We start from the raw sequence: 22,020 nt of genomic DNA on the forward strand, positions 1-22,020 counted from the left end.
AACATGCAGTTCCCAGACAACCCAGTGCCTCCATCAATTCTCCACCAACTCCCTTGAACAGAAACACAAACTCCAGCCTTCTCTTTGAAGGAAGCAAAGCTTAAGAAATTGCATCTGAGTGCTTCATTGTTTCAAAGTGCCTCTGCAAATTACAGCATTGTTTGTGGCAGGGAGCAGCTGGAAGTGCGTACACACGCAGACACAGCATCCATCCTGTTGCTTCAGCATTCAGAATAAGGATCATATCCAATGCCAGCTTAGACATCTCTGCTGACATTAGAAAAAATAATGAAGGAAGACCCCAAGAAACAGTTCTCTGCATTTTGAAAATACTGCCCTTGAGGACATAAACAACAGCATTATATTCACCCACTGGCTACTGAAGCTGAGCAAGGACATGAAGCTTTGATACTCGACTTCCAACTGTGCTTCATCTTCACTTTAGCAAAATCCTAGTCCAGGGATAGGAAACTTGCATGAATAGCCTCATAAATCAGTAGAAGAACACCATCTACATCACAGCAGATGTGTAGGTATCCAACAGATGCACCTGCAGAGCACAAGAGCTCCAGGTCCACCACACCAAGGCTAAACAGCCAGGTCTGGGCTAACACAGCTAAACTGAACCAATGTGAGCTCGATAAAGGCACCTTGGATGCACCTCTGTGCTCCAAGCACTTCCCAGGTAAATCTGGGGAAAGCATGGAAACAAAGACTCCTCTTTTGCAAGAGTGCACAAGTGACCCCAAATACCTTGGTGAAGGCAGTAAGAAGAGAAGCATCCAGGCTGCAACCAATAAAACTGTCTTGATTTTTACACAAATAATGGCAGCAAACATCAGTTTCAGCACTTACATCTGAGTAGAAAGAAGAATGAGAATGCAGAGACCAGAAACATCCAAGCACTACACACACTGTCTAACCACCACAGGTTGCAAATTTGTTTTGGCTAATGCCCCTTCAGCTCTAACACTCAGCAAAGCCTTGAGAGAAATATCCATGTTCAACACTGGGGTCTGACATCAACTAAGGTCTAAAGCAATCCTTGAAGATCCCTGGCAAGCCTACAGATGATGATACTTTCAACATTCACAGTTTCCTTTTTAATATCAGAGAGAATCAAAAGCTGGAAGTCATCAAATAATGAAAAACACACTTGTGCTCCTGAGGCTTCAGAGAAAAGGTTCATTTCACCGGCACAAACATTTAAAGGTGTGAGTTCCCTTGCCTGACACATGACTTTGCAGATACTTCATCCTCTGCAGATCAGAAAGCACTGAGAAGTGGGAAGAGACAGAGAAGGGCTGATTTCAGGAGAGGAGCATGAATGTGCGTGGGAGGTACAGCCTGGAAAACAGCTTGTCCTTGGGGACAACCTTGAAGGGGAAATACCTGTGAGAAACACTCCTGAAACTGGCTGCAGTTATGTAGCAGGGTACCCATGGTAACTGGAATCCAGCAAAGTTTTGCTTCTATGACTGCAGAAGTCATTTTTGTTTAATACACAGAAGATAAACCACAAAACTGTTCCCTTTCTGGTGATATTTTTAACTGTCCAAGCAGATTCCCACAGACAGTACAGATTGCCATGCTAATATCCTACAGAAAGGTTAGTGGGTTTGCCTTGCTTTTAAGGACCAGTAATCCCTGTGTTTCTATCCTCCTGCTCAACTCCAAGTCAATAAATAATGCCGCCTTCCCTGACCACTAAAAACAAGGAGCAAAACTTTCAGGAGGTGTACCTGCACATGTGTGAGCAGGGGCTTCTCCAACAGGGACCTACACAGGGCAGCAGAAGGTTTCCCTTGGCTCTCCAGGTGGTGGGAAGAGCTGTTCCCTCTCCTCTTTGGTAATGCTCCTCTGCCTCCCTTGCAAACAGGGGCCATCCAAAACCTGGCCACAAGAAGCTGTGTACTGTGTCCAAATGTCCTTGGACATACTAAGCTATTGACCCACTGTCTAATTTCAGTCAAATCAGGCCAAGACCTCAAAATAGCATTTGCTGCTGAGCCGGCATCCTTTAGCAACTACACATCAAGTAATTAAAAATGAACTGCAAGCCAAATTTACTTACCCTAACAAGGTATCACATCCCCCTGGTGACCACAGTAACACATAAGAGTTGGATAAAGTTCCTCATCTCAAAAAAAAAAAAAAAAAAAGAAAAAGTTGTAGAATTTGAGGCCTGAAGGGTTTTTCATGATCGATTGATGAGATTTCCCACTTGGCCAGCAGCCACCAGGAAAAAACATGCACAAATTCCTACAGCTGTCTTTGAATTCACGGAGAGGCTACAGGTCCCCAGGAGAATGGATCCCACTGACTGCAGGATCTGTGGTTGCCCCAGGCAATTGAAGGCAAGTGTCTCCTGCTTTAAAAGAAAAATTAAAAAAAAATTTTAAATTGCATTTTCCTAGATGCAGGAGTTGCACAGTCACTGGATTTTCTCACACCTTTGCTGGGTCCAAGGGCTCTTTTCCATCTTCACATCCACAGTTATAGGAATGGACACAGCAAGCTATGATATCCAGGGAAAAAAGCATCCTGCAGGTCACAAAACCTGGGACCATCACATGTGAAAAAGGTGCCAGCCAGCCACCCAGGTAGGCAGCAGAGCCACTCCAGGCACAGTCTGCGTTTTCCTCTCCCTATCCCCCAAACAACCTGGCCTAACCCCACTTTGCTCGGGAGAGCTGACAAGATTGCAGCCGGAGGTGGTGTGGCCGCAGGCCAAGTTACATGAGTACTAATAAAAGAGACTTTGTGGAGGAGCCAAGTTAGTTCTTGTCCCCAACCAACTGTGCCAGAGAGTGCTCAAAGAGAGAGGACAGCCAGCACAGCATCTTTCCTTGTTCTGGGAGCTGGGCTTTGGGTGAAATGCATCCTTCTGGAGAACAAAAACACATTTTTGAGCCCTTTCTTTGCTCCTATAGCCCAGCCTTAGCACACATCTCCTGCTTTAGATGTCTAAGGGTGACTCATCTGAACATTTTCCCTGCTATTCTACAAACTCATCTGTAACACCTTGGAGTCTGATTGTCCTTTTCTCTTCACAATCATGTGCTTATGACCAAGTTGCGTATGTACTTTCTCAGACAAATTTGGTGGTGCTATTCAGATGTTTAAGATCAAAGTGAGTGTTATACACGCCATCGTAAACATGTACCTTGTTTCTAACCTGAATGAAGATAAAATTAAGGTAAAGCAGATGTAACAGTTACCTGAAAGCAAAGAAAAAGACAGCAAGTGCACATTTGGTATTTTTTTGCCATTGTGCTCCAAATGAAGCCCAGAATTTCAGAGCTAAAGGAAATCTGAATGCAATAAGATCTAGATACACTGAACAGCAGCAGCCACATCACCTTAACTTTGCCCTCCAGCAACACAGTGCAATGAATGCTACAAGCTGACAGCTTACTGTGGACACTGCTCTTGCATGCTGATGTTCCCCCCGATGCACATCCAGGAACAGTTTCACAGCTATTTCAAAAGATGGGGGAGCAGCAAAGCCACGTACACACTGCGGGCCTGATGGAGATGCAGGCTGTCTGCATGGGCTTCATGGTGAGGACCCAAGGCAGTGGAAGCTCCCTCCCTTCTGTGGTCACCACGATCTCTCCTGCTCCAAAGCCTGACTCCCTTCTCCCACAGCCATAAGCTGTCTGGCTAGGGCAGCTATCGCTTTCTCAACCAGCCAGAAATACCCCTCTGCAGACCCAATCACCCAAGGAGGGGGAGCTGCCACATCACCAAGCTGCCTCAGGGACATGGAAGCCCTCTGGCTTTGAGTGGAGTGTGAGTGGTAACCTGCATCCAGGGAGCACAGGACAGGACAGAGTAGCTGTTTTAAAGCATCCCAAACAAAAGCTGGCCGATGCTTTTGCATCTCTGTCAGGCATTCACATACAGAAAACACCTCTGTTTCTAATACCAAGTTAGAAGCAGGTTAAAACACCAGTTTAATACTTTAAATGAAAGTTAAACTCCCAATATACTGAACTGTTGGAGAACAGTCCCTTCGCCTTTATTGGTGGAACAGCAATCCCTCTGCTCCTATTACCAATTTCCTCTCCTAGAAATCACTCAAAGGCTCTGCTGAGTGCTGTGACCGTTGTCCCTACAGGGATCTCTGCCTGGTTCCTATGAAGATCAGCTTGAATGTCACTTTTCTTTTGGTTCATTGCAAATTTGTAATAGTAATAAATTAAATACAAATAACACTTTCATTGTTTCACTCTTATTACAGCAATGGGAGAGAGTTCAGCTGGTCTTTGTTTGGTCCTTAAAAACACCAGTGAGCAATAGATTCTCCCAAGGAGTCATCTCTTTTCTCCAGAAACAGCCTAAAAAGGTATTTTGGAAAGTTGAGCGCTTGTGAAACTCGATGATGACTTGATGCAATACCAATGACTTTTCTGGAGTTGGAGAATTACCAGAGGTGAGCATCTGGTGCAAGAGGGAGGGGAAAAGAAACCCATACACATAGCGGGAACATCCCATGTGCAGTTTGATGTCTGCATGAACTGCTCCTCCAGCAGAGAAATAACAGGCTGATGTACGCAGCCTGAGGGCTTCCAGAGCGAATCCTAGAGCCATTTACCCACCTTGAAGGGCTGGGAACAACTTGAGGAGTTTTCCAGAGATACTAAGACTTTGCACATCCATGCACTTTAAGTTCCCTGGCACAGCCCCAGTACTTTTGTCAGCAGTCAATAGGTGGGTGCTCCCAGCCCCTCGCAGCCAAGTTCTCCAACCTACATAGGCTCCTCAACCCATTCCCCTTGCACATTCCCCATGTCCGGGCAAGAGGAATAACTTCAGATAAAAATAATGAGCGAGTAATTGCAAAGTCCATTTCCCTAGAGCAGCTGTGGTTTCTGCAGCCACGGCTTGCTCACGGTGGTGTGCACAGGGGTATCACAGCCCCAGCCCTCCGCCGTCTCCCTGGGCAGCCTCACTTGGCTAATCTGACACAACTTCACACGATTATGGTGGTGTCTGTGTCACAAGGGCAGGAGACAGCCACAAGGCAAGGAAATAGCCCTCTTAAAATTTTCTCGGGGGGTGTTTTATGTTTGAAAAGTAATTTTTTCCCAAACAACTTAAGAAAAATTAAATTGGGAAGATGCTTACTTGGTTTGATCCTGTTCTTTCAATGAAGAGATTCAAGCCACCTCACACAGACACATAGATGCATCTCCCAAATGATATACTAAACTTCAAAGCAGAGTGCAGTGGTTTGACTCAAGCCTGCAAAATTTCAGGCAGCCTGGTTTGGCTGTGCAGAAGTTCACAGCACATAAAACCACAGGACAGCTTCACTCACAAGCACACGGGCACTGTAGGTTACAGCCACATCCGAGCTAGGTTAAACACGCTTTTAAATTCCCTTTACACACCCCCCCCCCCCCCCACCCGAGTCCTACTGCGGGATCAGTTCCTCCACCTAACCCAGAAGGCACAGATTGCAAACGCAAGTAAAATACTTACTGCCAAAGCCTGCAGGAAACTTAATGAAGTGAGGATAATTCCCATACATGTTTAATCTTCAGTTCATCGCTTGCCTTTCTAAACACAACTGCCTCCTCTAACTTCAAAGCTGCCCGGAGCGCAGCGCAGCCCGCCGGGGTCGGGACATGGCTCTGCAGGAGCAGGGGCTCTCGGAGGGTGCCAGGGCAGCTGCCTCCTCCCGCGGCCTCATCCTCGCTTCACGCCGGCAGCAGCTGCCGGCCGGGCTGAGACATGCCCTTGTTCTCCGCCGCTCAGCGCCGGCTCCCGTGCTCAGCTGGCTCGGCTCCCTGCGAATTCACGGCGGACCGGCCAGCGAGCATAATCGCCCAGCTAAGACGCCAATCAATGCACGACGGCTCCGGGATAGATCAGAAATTGGGAGGAGGGGGAGAGGTTAAGTTGTTTAGGGGAGGAGCATTGTGGGGAAGGAGGGGGATGCTTTGCTTTTCCACCAGTGAAGACTCGATGCGGTGGATTAGTTACACCGACCCCGGCCACGTGGAGGGCTTCTCTGGCCAGGCAAAGGACCAGCCCTCGCCCAGAGGAGTTCCACATCCACACTCCCATCCCACACCAAATCGTGCCTCAGCTGTGCTCCTGACATCAAGTCACGGCCCTGTGGTGCTGGACTGCAGTCACCCGTAGGAAATGCAGCCAAGGCTGAGGAGGACCGGGATCTTCCTGGGGCTAGCAGAGCTGGAAGCTCAACTCTCATCCCCAACCCTACCCAAAAGAGTACAAAAGACACACAAACCACATCAAAAAACATCACGTCATTAACCAGTTGCTAAAGCTGTATGGATTGAGAAGAGGTGGGACACAGGACAGAGCCCGGGGGGGGCTCAATCCATGCTGCATACAGTCAGTGAAGTTCACAGCCAGGGCAGCAGAGTGCATTAGGCTACAGACAGCCCCAGATGTACATCCACAACTTCAATCTAATGCCCAGCCATCCTGACAATGAACTTCTGCAGGAAATGTGCAGAAATAAGCGGAAACAAGCAGCCAGTTGCCAGGCTGGGGCAGAGCCCCACGAAGTCCTCAGCACTGCCTCCTCCAGTGACTGGTACTCCAAATCAGGAACAGCCTCTGTTCCCTGCCTGGCAAGGCCCCAGCCAAACTCATGCAATTCTGGGCAGAGGCAAGGATACAGGCAACATCACAGCCCACTGTTTCTGGTTTCTGATCTGGGAAGCCTCAAATGAAGCCACCTCAAAGGAATGGAGGAGGGAGGAATTTTGCCAGAGACCGGAGACTGAGGTCTGCACTTACATGTATGCTGGAGGAGAAGATGGGTTGCAGACCCATTGGCCACATGGCAGAGAAAGGGAGCTCAGGGCTAGCAAGGGGCTTTGCCTTCCCAGGGAGACTGTGAACCATGGGGACCATGGGGAGCATGGCATGGAAGCGGCAAGACAAAAAGAGGGAAGAGCAGATTAGGATGTTTGGCATCCTACAAGGGCCTTCTGGCACTTGGATCCCTCCAGGTCACCCCAGGGCCCATTTTGCCCTTTGGCACTAAGCATGCTGGAAGGGGAAGGCATGGAATATGCCAGCCCAGAGCTGTTCAGAGCACCCAGCAGCAGCTCAGGCAGATGCTGACTGAGGTGCAGTCAGCCCTGAGCTATCGCATGTGCAGAAGGAAAGGTTACCCTTGTTAGCTCTGTTTCTTCCTTTGCTCTCAGACACTGCCACATCCATTTATCCCTAGCTAGAGTTTAAACAAGGGAAAAGGTCTTTCCTCACCCTTATATTAACTACCTTTAAATTATTTTTAAAAGGTAATTTTGTTTCCTCCAATTTCTGCCCTTCCATCTATGTGTGAGGACTTGGTAATGTGCAGTATCAGGAGGACACCATGACATGGATGCACAGCTCTTAATGGGCAGCGGGTATATCAGATCAGCTCCAGGACTTAGAGTTTACCTGAGAACGGGAACCTAACATTTGGGAGTGCATCTCCACACAGCAGAACAAATGGATAATCTGCCTGCTGTCAGGAGCAAGGAGGTTTGCAGGCAGCAGTATCAGCATTCTGTATAGCCCATTAGCTGTGGTCCACGTTTATACACACTGTTTTTTCTCACAGTTAAAAAAAAAAGAAAACAAGAGATCAGTATTCAGAGTAGGTTCTACTGAGGCAAAAAAAACACCAAGCAACTGCAGTCTCACAGGGGGAATACAAACAGCAGAGATCACTCTTGTATTTTCTATCTGGCCACCTTTCACATCTCATTTGTTTTATTGCACAAACACTAATGGCACTGCAGAACTGTTTCTGGAGGAGGAGAGGCAGCTGAGCACCAATGCTTACACATCCTGCTCACTGGCCATAAGTTTTGAGCTCTGGGGAAGGGAGACTTAAAGGGTTTGATAACCAGCATGAGAGCACAACACAGCACCATCTGAATGTGTGGTGCTATGTCCTGTCCCTCTCCCTGTTCAGCTGAGCTTGTGTCCTGTCCTGCCACCACCCCAACATATAAAAAGGACATCCCCAGTGAATGTCCTTCCTCAGATCAGGCCCATCCTGCAAGTGTTCACAGCTACATCCAGGTGCAGGAGTTGTAGGCACAGCTCCTGTTTCAGTGGAGGCTGCCCCATGCTCCACCCTGTCTAATCCAAGTGGCATCAATCCCAGCAACCACAAGGATTTCTAACCTGTAGGCAAAGTTTGCTATTTCAGGATAACCCTGGCCTTGCCTCCAGTGCTGTCCTTTAACAGCCACGCTGGGGACTCTTGTTAGGGGCAGGAAGCAAAAGCCAGGCACAAGGCAGGGATACCTCCATGCCCTGCAGGCAGAAACCCAGGGCACTGCTGAGGAACAGGCTGCAAGGTGGCTTGTTTCAATCCCCTGATAGAAAATTGGATTTCTCAGCAGGGCAAGTTTTTTTCCTCTGTGACAAGACTGAAAGAAAAAATTTTCAATCAAAAAGCCTAGCAAACAATCTGCTTCCAAAAGAAGTGATTTTTCACACACACACACACACACACACACACACACACACTCAATAAGATCCAAAACTTCCACACAGGAGGACTTTGTGCAGCCCCACACACAACCTGCCTGAGGGATGTTTCTCTGATCTGGTGTCATGGGAAAGTGTTGGCATGATGGGAAGCCTGCCTGTCCAGCACCCATGCAGAGACACAGTGGGTCCATGTACCCCTGGTCCCCAGGTGCCCACCAGCACTCAGAACTGAGATGCTGTTTTGAGACAAATCCACTCTTGCACAGCAGTTTCGCTTCCACCTGCTTGAGTCACACCTCCCTGCCATCCCAGCCTGGCTTGTCCCTTGCCCTGAGGCTGAATAAGAGGGTTTGTGCCCTTGCCAAGCAGCCGTGGGACAGAGCAGGGGCTGAGCCAGCTGCATGCTCAGTTCAGCCCTGGCAGCTCTGGGAATGGGGAGGTGTGAGCAGCGAAGCGGCTTTGCGTTCTAAGCACCAACCACGCCGAGATTTAGCAGTACCATTAATTCTTACCCACCACACGGGATCTCAGCAGCTTTAATTCCATGCTAATGACGTTTTAGTAGGGAATTATTTTTATTGATCTGCCCAGAGCAAAGAGCCTGATTTTAGACCAGCTCTGTCAGCACCCCCTTCCTCACAGCTCTTTTCTTTCTTTGGGAGAGGAAAGAAGACAAAACAGCTCTGAGCTCCTTAAAAAGGTTGGCAGTCCCAAGCAGTAAGTGGATTACTTTATTGATTTTTAGCAGATCTGGGTTAGTGAGTGCTTAGCACTGCAGAACACATGCACACACAGAGCAACTTCAAGGAAACCCCTCCAGGCCCTTTCCTCAGGCAAATCAAGTGGCAGGCAATTAATTTAGGAGACCACCATGGATTTTGGAGTGTGGAGAAGTTCCAGTCCCTGCACCCAAATCAGTCTGTGACAGACAGACTCCAGGAGCCAGCCCAGCCTCTCTTAAGTAGTATTGCAGGACCTTACTGAGGCAGCCCCTCAGTTTCTTCTAGAATAGCACAATTCACAGCTTCAAAGTATTAAACGCTTTTTATTCCCCCGCCCATTGTCGTTGTTGTGTAAAAGGAGGAGACATGATGACTGCCACTGTTAATTTAGGAAGGAAAACCATTGCCATGCTGCATCCAGATGGGATTCAGTGCTGCCAGTGGGCATCCAGCAGCCACACCTGGGGGCATCAGTCAGAGCAGGACTCTTGACAAAGCAGAACTGTTCAAGACATCCAAGATGCTAGCATTGTGTTGGGATCCCCAGCTCACTCGCCCACCTCCCAGTTAGCTTTCCAAGGCCACTGTACTGCAGAGAATATTTCTGCAGTGTGTTGGAATAGCATATCAAAGAACTCCTCCACCAGTACTGCTCCTTTCAGGATGCTGGTGTCTGGAGCCAGACCCTGACTGTGTAAAGGTCTACAGGGGAATAATTTTATCCCACTCTGCACCAGAACCAAGAAAACTGGAAATTAAATATGGTCCCTTTTCCTTGAACCAGGAAAACCCCAAATATGTTCAAGAATTCCACAAGCCCCACCTCATCTTTGTTTAAAGGCAGAGGCAGTCTATGTAGATACTGATGCCATAGATATGACCCAATGAAAAGGTTGCAGCTTTTATAATCCCACAGCTGCATGTTCATTTCATCCTGCCACACTGCTCCAGAGCGACAGAATCCCAGGGAAAACCCATTGCCCATGGAGTGCTGGTGTTAGAACTGGGGCTCCCTTCATATGGCTAATGAGGTGCAATAGGGGCTACCAGGCTGAGTGCCCCAGGAGCCAAAAATGCCCATTCTCCTCCCTGCTGGCCTCTGAGGGTGGACAAACAGACACCAGGTGACCTGCTCAGGGCCAAACAGGAAGTCAATGCCAGGGCAGGGACTTGAAACTGGATTTCTCCAAGCTAACAAGTGGACTGAGCCAACCTCATCCATCTGTTGCACTGGTTGGCATTGGCCTGGGACAGGCAAAAGTCACCAAAAGCAAGGTGTTTCCCTGGAGATGGAGAGGAGGGGAATTGCTGCATCAGCCCTTCTCCATGCAGCCCTGCCCTTTCTCATGTCCAGCAATAACCACAGACACCAAGCTAATGAAATTAGGCCCAGAGCCCCACCGGGCTAATGCAATTACCAACAGCAGCATATTCAAACAGCAGCACCACAAACACACCTGCAGAAACACAGCCTGCCCTCTCCTTCTCCCCAGGCCTTCCCTCTCTCTCCCTGAGCCCCACAGCTGCCCCCCAGTGTGGGTCCCATCCCCAAGGTCTCAGGGCCAGGGCCACCATCCCCAGTGCTAGGCTGCTCCAGGGAGGGCACTGCCTACCTTGCAGAAAGCACCATCCCATGCAGCCAAGCGCAGCCTCTGAGGGCAGATAATTCCCAGCCTGTTTAAACCTCGGGAGACCTTCAATTACCAGCACCATAATGAGGCCCTCGACACTAATCAGTGGTGTCACCAAATCTTCTTATGCCTGCCTAAGCACCTCCAGCAGCTTTGCTGGTTGCAGAGCCCAGCTGCCCAATCCTGCAGGGAATTACCTCCTCAGACAGGCACCAGTGGTGGCACTTACATATATTGACACAGATGACAGTAAAGCACTCACAGGCATTTGTGCAAGGTGACAGAGATACCTGACAAGGCCTCTGCCCAGCTCAGAAGGCACCTGGACCAAGCCCACACTGGAGATGCACTGGAGTGGACAAACATTGCTAAACTAGCAGAGATATTTTCATGCTAATGTTCCCTGAGATGCAAAGGGCAGATTTATGCCTGTCAGCTGTACCTGTCAAGCCAAGCTCACACTCCGGGATGCTCCAAGAGAGTTTTAAGCCCTTGAGTGCGGCTGGCAGGTGATCCTGTCTCGCTCCTGTGCGCTGGCAGTGGCTCATGGGGTGACAGGCAGCTCCCTCCGCACATCCGCTCTGACTCACGCTTTCTGCTCCAACAATGCACTTTTGAATATCATGAGGGCAGCAAAAACAACAGGTCCACTATAACGCCAAGATATCCTGAGGCAGAAAATCCATTCGGAGCGCAGCTAGAGAGAGTCAAGTCAATTAGACACTTTCTGGGGCGTCAAGCTGCCAACAATCCCGGCCTTTGTAACAGTGAAGAATCACTGCCTATGTGCTTCCCAGAGCCTCCCCCTTGCCAGAGCAGAAAGGTCAGCAGCAGTAGCGTCATGGAAAAGCATGCAGCAAAGTGTTCCTGGGAAGGTGGATCCAAAAAAGTAGCATTTGGATCCTCTGGAAAATACTCCTTTGTCAAAAGTGTGGATTGGTTTGGGTTGGGCTTGCAAGGGAATAAGCAAGCCTATAATGAAGGAGACTTGTGCTGCACCACAAAGAGATTTGGGCATGCATTGTATCCAGAAGCAATGGGTGAGTCAAGAGTGGAAGCTCAGAGTTTGGGAGTTCATGGCTCCCTGCCTGCTTTCAGACAGGTCACTCTACCTTTTTACCTTTTCTGGAATACAGATCAGGGAGACAAGAAAGGAACCCCAGTATTTCAACTGAGAGAGTCACCCGTCCCTCACACTTCAAGCTGAGCACCTTATTTCTCTTGTCCATGGTACAAGACAGCAAACTGTGCTGTAAAACCAGGATTCCAGGCTGGATGAGCACTGAATGAAATGAGGATTTCTATGTGCAAGTGCTGAAGTCACTCAGATCCAAAAGCAGGTCTCTGACAAAAGGGCCTTGTGTCCAGAAGAGATTTTGTTGGGAAGAGAACACTCAACTCTTAAGCTCACCTTGACAAGTCATTTGGTGTTCAGCAAGGGATATTCAAAGGACAGGTGAAGAAAGGTTCACTTGGTACCTCCTTGATACCACTCTGCAAGCAAACTTTCCAATCAGAGCACCAGAGAACATACAGGTTGTCGTTTAAACACAAGCCCATCTCTAACCCTGCCGTTCACATGATGTGGAGCTGGGATTTCTGCAAAATGCCTGAAAACAGCTAGGTTATCTTCCTTCAAAGAAAACTACACCCTGACCAGGATTTTCTCATCTCCTGGGGAAAAAAAAATGTTCTCAGAGAAATCTTGAAAGACACGGCCCATGCAATTTTCCGGTTTTCCCACAGCAACCATTTTTCAGAAAAACATTTCAACAGAAGATGTTCCTTGTCCAGGTCAACCCTACGTTATTGCTTGTAGGGACAAGGACTTTAAAAAAATTTAAAAGGCAACCTTCAGTCACAAGAAAATGCTGATTTAGAGGCTTCTCTGACTACCTAGAAACAAACTACCTAAGTGAAACTTGGTCCCCGTACCTATCTCTACAGAACTTCTGGAAAGCTTTCAACCTCTTTTTTTTCCCCCTTGATCCTGCTCTATTCTTCATTCTCTTTTTGCTGGGAAACCTGGATGTCTGTGAGCAGACTCTTCCCCTTCTTGGCAAGAGCCTGAGCTGGGTGACACACAAGGCAGCTGCTGGACCTTGCATGGCCACCGGAGCTCAGCACAGGCTGGAGAAGGTCTTGTCACAGCAGTGCCCTGCACAGGACCACAAAGGGCCCCCACCTGCATCCCCCCAGCAGGTGCCATGGCCTTCTGTGCAGCTGGGGGGTTTTGCTTGCTGCTCTCATGCTGTGCATCCCCACATTCATGCTTTTACATTTCCTCTTGCTTCAGCAAGTGCAAAACTCCAGAGACAACCTGTCAATCTCCATCACATCCGGCTGCCTCAGATGGTCTATTTATACCAGACAGGCAAACGTGGCTATCCTGGAGTTCAAGGTAACAGGGGTTATTTCTGCTTGGAGTATCTCCTTTCTCAGGGGAGGAGAGCTGGAGGCATCCAAGAGGAACAGCTTCACATCAAGGGGTAGCCACCAGTACCTTCATGGCTGAGGGCACAGCCATGGGTCCCCAAGGTCCCAGCCACAGCAGCCAGGCCCCAAAAGCCCAGAAGGTTGATATCTATCATAAGACATCTAATTCCAGGCCCCTCTGTGTCCTGCCATGGGAGAGGGGAGCTCAGCATGTACTTTTGGATTTCTAATCCGTGTTTTCTCCAAGGCAGAAAGGCCACAGCTTTAAGCTTGTTCACACTGGGTTTCTGCACTGAGCACTGCCTGGATCAGGTGTGAGCATCTGACTTCACACTGTCGCATGAGTGCCACAGTGAGGGCTCCAGCTTTCTCTGAATCACTCCTGTCTCTCCTTTCGTGTCTCCAATAGAGTCTGCTCCCTGGCAGCCAGCATATCTGATCCAGGATAGAGCCTGTCCTATCAAATTGGCCCACTACAATAATTAGAAAAGATCTGAGGAAGGAGAGGGCATTTATGCCAGATTAGCATGATGAGTCACATGGCCACAGAGCTTCTGATCTGGACCAAAGGCCCAAAAGTCACATCCACCAAATCACCAAGGCACAGCTGCAGTCAGCACTTCTCAGCCAGCTGTCTTTGGAGTTTAGTCCTTGCTCCAGTCAGTGAGGCATTTTCTATAAGCCACAGTGGGATGCTGCCCCTCTCACAGGATGCTTGGAGCTCCTCAGAACCAGACAGCTCACCTGGATCCCACCTCCACTTCACTTCTGCAAGTGCCATTGGCACACTAACCCCTTTTACAGTAGATTTCTTCCTGTCCATTGGGTCCCCTGAGAGTAAGGAAGGAAATCAAATACCAGTAAAACACAAGTGTGTCCTCAAGAAGGAGGGAGAGGCAGGTTTCTCAAGGCTTTGCTTTCTCCTCTCATGCACAAAAATCTCTTGTTTCTGTAAGGACACAGTATTCCTGGGGAAGGGTCTCCTGAACTCCACTCAGGAATTTCAAGCAAGCGTTGGAACAAGTTTCCATTGCTCCAAATACCCTCATCCAGCAACCCTGCACATGCAAGCCCCCAGCTGACACCTATGATGCTTCTGAGTCATCAGGGGAAAAAAAAACCCACACTGCACCCCCCTAACCAGTAAACCAGACCCCATCTTTGCCAAGAGATACACTCCTGTCCATGCTCTGGTGCAGATATGCCTGTGCAGCCTCTCCACAAACACTGGATCCAGAGACACAGCCCAGGCATGGCAACTTGAAGAAATGAAGCACAACCCAAGTCTTGTTGCCCAAGGACATGAGGCATAAAATGTATTTAAGGTAAGAAATGCCCAAAGAATTCCTTCATTAACTGGCAGTAAAAAAAGGAGAAGGGGGATATAAAGACCTCACCTTAGCCCTCACTGTCTCTGCCTCCTCTGGTGGCTCAAACCACTCCACTCTTGGTAGTTTGTGTCTGTCCCCTAAGCCATGCAGACATTTCCACTTCACAGAAGAGCAACAGGTTCATTTTGAGATCATCTCTTTATAGACACAACCAATTTCAGTTAACATTCCGCCAGCCCAGTCTGTTTGACATGCAGAGGACCAAGCCACCTCTGTGCCTTGCCCACACAGACACACAACCTCTCATCTGTCCTAGCAGCTGTCCCTCCCCTGGGACTCACCTTCCAGTGGCAGCTGAAGGGAGATAAACACAACATGAAACTCAGCCAAAATGTTCTCCCACAAGATGGGTTCCTCCCAGTGTTTCCCTGCAGAAGATGTTTAAATCCCTTCTCCTCCCTGTGCAGCCAACAGGTGGGTAAAGAGCCAGCTACAGTGAGCATCCCTTTCCTCATCAATGCCCTCCATTGCTTTCATAGTCTCCTCTCAAAAGCCACATGTTCCCCTCCACCAAATGGAAAATCCACTGGTATTTAAAGCCATGGGAGCATGACAGAATTCCCTATGCCCTGAAGAAAGGAACAGCCCTGAATCAAGACAGGGACAGACCACACCACATGAGACAGCCCAGCAGCAAGGAGCAAGCACGTGAAGAATTTGCAGGGATGTGGAATGACATTTGCTGTCAAATATCTGCTCTTTGCCCCTCAACTCCTTCACAGTAGAGAAAGAGGGAGAAAGAAGAGCACCAGCCACACACTTTGGCCCTGTCCTTTTGAGCCTCTGAGCAGAAGGAGCAGCCTCTACACAGCAGAAGCAGAGAAATGACCTGGGATGATGTGGGCATACTCAAGTACTGGCACTGCACTGATGTGCACTGACTTAAGTCAGCTTATTAAAGCAAGCCCTGAAGATCAGCTTCTCCACAGAGCTGTCTCCTCTGCTAGCCAGACATATCCCAGCTGAAAAATCTGGACCTCAGTCTCTTTTCAGGCCTTAAGTTTTCCAGACCAGCAGCACACCCCCAAAGGTTGATAAATTCGCCAGTCCTGGGGCACAGTCCCAGGGTCCGTCCTGGTCGTTGCAGACTGGCACTTCCCATCAGATAGTTCCCAAGCACAGTTTGGGAGTCAGCACAGGCCAAGGGATGTTCCCACTGGGAACTCTGGACATTTGAGAGCCAATCCATATCCTCACAAATCAGTCTCCACGACTCATTTAATTATTGAGGCTTTTAAATCACACCTATCTACTAAATCTTGCAGCCCTGGCACCTAAAATCCAGGGCAGCAAGGACCCAACACTTCAAGCATGCCATAAACTGTGCAAGATACATCCCTCAGTGTCCCAACTATTTCCCTGAATCCGCCTGGGCATCTGTGCCTGGTGGGAAGATTTCCAGAAAGGCTGCTCCCCCAAGACATGGGCTACCTCAAGATCCCACAAGCAGAGCAGACCGAGGAAACATGTTTACATGCTGTGTTTTGGCACACATAATCTCCCACCTAGGATGACCCAGCAGCAAGGGAAGAGGAGTATTGATGAACCTGTGGTTGGTTGAAATGGAAGAGCTAAAAGAATCAAGGGCCTCCAACAGACACACCTCTCTGACAAACAAAACAATCCCATTTGGAATACCCAAGAGCAGCCCTGGCACCTTTTCCTGGATGGAAACCAAGCTATCTGTGTGGCCTGGCTCCCAGAACACCAAGCAAGGAGACCCAAAAGCAGAATCTCAGTCAGTGTTCTCCACCTCTCCCAATCCTCTAGGAATTTGCACCTTTCTGTGCATTCCCATCACCTCCAGGAAAGAATCTCCCAGAACCTCCCCCATCATCTGTAATCCTCCTTGGAGAAGAGCCTTGCTTGTGTCTCTGATGAGCACCTTACACAGCCACTCCCTCGGAGCAGCCACATTCCTGGCCTTTGCAACAAGTCAGCAGTAAGAAAAAGGCCATTTACATCTGTCACCATGTGTATGTGGCAGTGAGCGGGGCCAGGGCTGCCAGAGAACAGCCAGGCGAGGGCCAGATGCGCTCTACAGGGATATCTGTGCAGATATCATCACAGATTTGGGGCAGCCAGTCCTGGACCCACAGGGTTATCAGTGATGGAAGATGCTGAGCAGTTCAGGGCAGAGGCTGCTGGTAGGTACCTGCTGGAGGAAGGACACTCAAACACACTCTGCTCTTATCTTCCCTGGAAGCATCCATCATTTTCAAGATGGATTGACCTTTGACTTGGCTCTGTCTGACTGCTTTTTACATCCAGGACAAGCTCTCACCTGGCCCACACAGCTCTGACCTACCCCAAGTCCAAGTCCCAGCCTGCACACAGATAAACACACACAAATAAATTCACAGACCCAGGTTCAAACCCCAGCATCCCTTTTTCAGCCTGGAGAGGAAGGCAGGGAGGATGCTTGACGCGAGATGTGATGTGACCACTCCGTGGCATCCCAGTGAAGGGCTCCCCGGCCACCTGCCCCATCCCCTGCTGAGCAGGCACAGCCACCCCCGGGGCACGTGCAGCCCTGTGCGTGCGGCTGGTGACGGATGGCTCCCCGGCCAGCACAGCAGCCCTCCCCACGGGCTGGGGCTCTGCACGAGATTCCTGTCAGGGGCAGGGAGCATCGCCCAGCACAGACACGGGGCTGAGCTCTCCCAGCTCCCTCTCCCCGTGGGTCAGCAGCGCTCAGACGTGTGTGATGTGAAGTCTAACCAGGCTGGGACAAGCCACTTAGCATCTCAAATGCTCAATGTGCTGGTGCAGCTGTGGAGGGGTCTGTGCTGCCCAGTTGGTGATTTGCCAGGGAACAGGTCTGAAAATGCACCCCCTCCTCCCTCAGCAGGACTCAATGCCCTGTTTCACCACCCAGAGCATTAGGAGGGGGAAGTATTCACAGGCTCCAGGATCACTCTTGGCTTCTGTGGTCACATGTCCCTAAGAAAACCCACCCGAGATCATGTGTCAGGCCCAGCCTGCCTGCAAGCTGCCATCCCCCAAATGCAACCCCATATCCTGGCCTGAAAACCTGCCCCAGGCGCCCTGCTGTCCCCTCCTCGCCTCGTGTATGCCTTTAACAGTTTGCTGGATTACCCATTGCAACTAAAATAACAAAGCTACAAAAGAAGAGGGCAAACAGACGCGATATTCTGAAGCAATTAGGGCTAAACAGGGGAACAGGGAGGAGGGAATGAATGGACAATGGGGAGGGCAGGGACATGGCAGCCCGGGCCCCGACAGGCTGGGCACGAACTGTCCTCAAGAGGCCGCGTCCAAGCCAGGGAGCAGCGAGCTGTACGTAAGGAAAGCAGGGAGATGAAAAGGCTTATTTAAACAAGCACGGGGCAGTTCCCACAGGGCCTCCCTGTCCGCTTGGCTTCATCACAGAGTGTCCAGGGAAGAGCGGCTCCCGCTTTCCCCCCTCTCCGAACCCTTTCAGGTGGCGGGGGGACGCTGGCAAGCTGCGGTGGGGTCCGCTTAGAAAGGAAGGAATCCATTAATCTCTCTGGTAATTACTGCCACATATGGATTTGCACAATTACACTTCGTTAATTGGTTATTACAGGCAAGCCAGACTGATTGGGCAGAACGGCTGAGCTTTAACCCCTTCATTGCCTGCAGGGCCGGCCATCCATTGAGGCAGCCTTCCTCCCAAAACAGTGCTATATCCTCCTGTAACCCTGCTGGCTCCTATGCAAAGGACCAGGAAGCACAGCTCTCAGCACCCAGACAAGACACCTTTTCTCTCATGCCTTCCTTTCGACTGGGGATCCCAAAGAAATGGACCCAAGGGGAAAGGAGTGAGCCTGCACCTCAAAACAGCCAAACTCCCCAGGCAACTTCATCCACTCTGGGTTTGCAGCAGACGCACCATGTACTCCCCAGGGTGCTGAGGGATGGCAGACTCAGATTCTGTTTGTTTTTAGAAGGAGGCTGAGATTCCTTGTGCACTTCGGCTTTGTGCCCTCAAGCCCAGCAGGGCTAGTGCCAACAACAGAAGAATCCACCCCTGAGTCTGTCTCAGTATCTGAACTCAGCTTCTCCTACAGGATTTGCAGTGTAATGCTTTTCTTCCTCCAAACACTGAAAACTCTAGTTACTCTAGTAATAAATACATATATAACCACAGTAATATAAGCTATAACAAAAAATACATTGTAAATACATTGTAAAACTCCTGACAGCATAGGACTTCTGCCAGTTGAGAGTGGAGGCAGCCTGGCTTCCCCACAATGAAGCCGTCACCTCTGTCACCCCTCACAGGACCACAATGGACCATCCAAAACCTGGCCCCAAAATGTCTTGTTCAGGATCCAGCAATGTTTCTGGAGAAAATTCAGAAGAGGCATGCCGTGGTGAGAGCAATTTCTGCCAGAACTGTATCAAAGGCTTTCCACTAAGAAACTGTAACAAGAAAGGAAATAAGAGCTTTGCAAAAACCCCACAGGGCAGAAGGGCTCATCTGACAAGAGAGCTGTGTGCTCAGCAACCACCGACATCAGAACAGGCATTGGCATCCTGGTCCTTCAGAGCTGCTGCACTGCCCCTTGGCCACAGGAGAGGGCACAGAGGAACCTGCTCCAGACAGCTTCTGTCTCTCCCTTTCCCAAGGGCAGCCCAGCGAGGCAGTGCCTTCTGGGCAGCGGGATATTGCTTAGCCCAGGTGAGGGACTTACAGGGCCAGGCATCACACCAGGCACATGGTGAAGTCTTTCAGCTCAGTTTCTGAGTCACCCCAGCAAGCTACTGCAGCAAGAGCAAGGAAAGAAACCAAACAAGATCACAGGATAAGAGAGATCTAATTCCAAACCACCCTCTAGCCTCATCCTGTGGGTAAAAAAGCCCTTGGGACTTTAGCTGAAGCAGAAAATATCTGCAACAAATACATTTCCACCCTTTCCTCTACTGCTGTCACTGCAGTGATGCCTTCTACAACACTCTAGGTCTAGTCTAGGAGTAACCTCCTTCTCATTAGCTAATTAAAGTTCTTTTACTGTTCCTTCTCCAGTGCAAGGAGTAGCTCAGTAATAAAAGTCTTCTCCCTCGGAGGTCACTGATGTTACATGAAAGTTGCAGTAGGAGTTGTTGCTGTTGTTCCAGTCACCTGTGATTTCCCAGCTCCCTGACTTCACACAGACATTTCTTTCTCATGCAAAAGCCAGCTCCAAGCTCACTGTCTGAAGGGGACCATGGTAAAGGCAGCATCTCCCAGCTCCCCGCAAGTGTCGGGTGTGCGTGAGCTTGTCTCTGAGGAGGGAAAGGCAGGCCAGCCCAGGAAAGGTTGCAGACCTCTCCGCTAAACCAACTGCCTCTGCAACGTTCAGAATGAATCTTCAGAGCTGTCAAAGGGGAGACTGGGCAGAACCTGCGACTGGGCTTAAAAAGGTCAGCTGGGAAAAGTCAGGATGGGAAGGATGCTCACTTTATTGACAGATGCAGAGTGGAAGGGGCCAGCCTGTGAGTACCTGCAACTGGTTTGGGCAGCACACGCTAGACTTCATCTCTGGGCTCTGTTGGCTGCAGCTGGTGACAAATCCTCTGTGGATCACTTCCAGACAACAGGGTCTGGGGTCTAAGCCTGAAACTGAGACTGAGGCTGAGCACCAGACAGGGACCTTGTACAGCCTTCCTTCATCCTGAGGGGTGAAAATAGGCTGGCGGGATGAGAGCCTTTGTGGCTCTCATGACAGTTTTTTAGAGCTCAGAGACAAGAATATAATTTTCTCTCTGTCCTTTTCTTACGCACCTGCCCAACACAGGTTGGTTTTGATTCCCAGAGTTCAGAACCAGTGCAAAGGTTACTTTGCATCTGACTGGATCAATTCCAGCATTGTGCCACTGATATATAGGAATCAGGCAAATAGTGTACCTGCTGATGCTAATTAAACTTGATACTGATATGGATATGTGACATATTTACTAATAAAGCAGCAAGAGAGGTAGCTGGTTTATATTTTGTGTGACTTGGAAATATATAAAGGCAAATAAGTATATTCCTTTTGGTCAGAATATTGATACACATATATTGCAAAAAGCTCACATGCAGCAGAGGTGGTGAAACACATTAAATCAGGTCAAAACCCAAACCAGGTTCAAAGGGATCTGAAATTAATTAGGCCATTAAGACAGTTTTCCAGTGGAATTCTCTCTCTCTCTGTACATACACACACATATTTAATATATTTGACAAAATCAATATTTATCTAGGGTGAGGTTCAGTTTTTAGTGAACCATCACTTTGTTAAAAGTATTATTCTCATGGAAAACCCTTAACTAGCTCTACGGGTAACTTCCACCTGTTCTTTTTTAACCTTTATGAGCTGATCCCCAGAACTCCTTTAATAGAAGCCATCAATAAATATAGTATCCCCTTCCACACCCCAAACACTTTTCTTTCCCTCCATTGTGGGAAGAAAGCACAGACTCACAGGTCTAGAAGAAGCACAGAGGAACACAAGCTCAACTTGCCCATCTTCCTGCCCCAAATCAGACCAAAGACCTTCAAGAACAGAGCTGCCACCTCCTTCCCCAGCCCAGCTGTCCCATCACACCTCCACCATTCCCATTAAATAGCTTTTCCCAGTGTCTAAACTCTCCTGCAGTGGAGAGTGCAGCACAGTGTTATGAGGGTTTGTTTCCAAAACCTGCACCCAAATTGAAGTCCCATAAAGGCTCTGTTCAGTTTGCACTGATGGCTAAAGGAGCAGCATGCCCAGGAGGCTGGGCACACCCCACACTTCTTGGCAATGCTCACAGTGGTGTCCCATGCAGCCTCCCAGCCCCCAGCTGAGCCCGGGGTCAGGGCAGGACTTACAGAAGTGAGGGAAGGATCCCATCTCCAGGGAATAAGGAGCCTGTGTGCCCGGCTGCATTTCCAATCTGCGTCCTGTCTCTTCAGCAGACTCAACCATGAAGGGAGGTTTGGGATCAGCTCTCTCAGTGGCTCTGGGCTGTTGGAGAAAGAAAGGAATATTTACATATTACAGAGCAGCATCTTCACAATCTGTCCTAAGTTACAAATTTACCTCCCAGACCTTGACCGGGGCTGGGGTTTCCTGTGTTTGCTCTTCAGGCTCCTGTCTCTTTGGAAAGCGGGAGATGTTGCAATGCCAGGGGGCGGGCAGGGGAGGGCTGGCTGCACGGGCTGCCTGGGAAAGGCCCTGCCACGCAAAGCAGTCTGTCCGCAGTGGCTCTGCTGAGAAAGTGTCTCCTGGAAGCAACTTCTCTTCTAATCCCAGCTCCTAAAGGAACAAAACCAAGCAAACAACTGCCATCCATCCAGTCTGAGCATCTGTCTCAGTTCTGCTTTCCTCCTTCTCTCTGCCAGTTGACTTTTTTTTCTCATCTGCA

The 22,020-nt window shown here is 49.3% G+C and overlaps 1 protein-coding gene across 4 annotated transcripts in view; it reads right to left on the reverse strand.

Annotated features, from left to right (window-relative positions):
- RXRG (retinoid X receptor gamma) overlaps window positions 1–21,762 on the reverse strand; it is a 37,179-nt gene extending 15,417 nt beyond the window's left edge. The window contains exons 1-2 of one of the 4 annotated variants that reach the window (XM_048313355.1): window positions 21,696–21,762; window positions 21,485–21,620 (exon numbers count right to left, since the gene is read on the reverse strand). In XM_048313355.1, coding sequence (XP_048169312.1) covers window positions 21,485–21,581 — 97 coding nt within the window. In that variant the 5' untranslated portion in view covers window positions 21,582–21,620; window positions 21,696–21,762. Of the gene's footprint in view, window positions 1–2,074; window positions 2,141–5,490; window positions 5,892–10,819; window positions 10,857–21,484; window positions 21,621–21,695 lie in introns of those variants that run through there. The other 3 variants (XM_048313353.1, XM_048313352.1, XM_048313354.1) reach the window with 3 other exon arrangements.
- Between the last annotated feature and the right edge of the window lie 258 nt (window positions 21,763–22,020).

This window comes from Corvus hawaiiensis, chromosome 9 (assembly GCF_020740725.1).
Source record: "Corvus hawaiiensis isolate bCorHaw1 chromosome 9, bCorHaw1.pri.cur, whole genome shotgun sequence".
Lineage (NCBI taxonomy): Eukaryota > Metazoa > Chordata > Aves > Passeriformes > Corvidae > Corvus > Corvus hawaiiensis.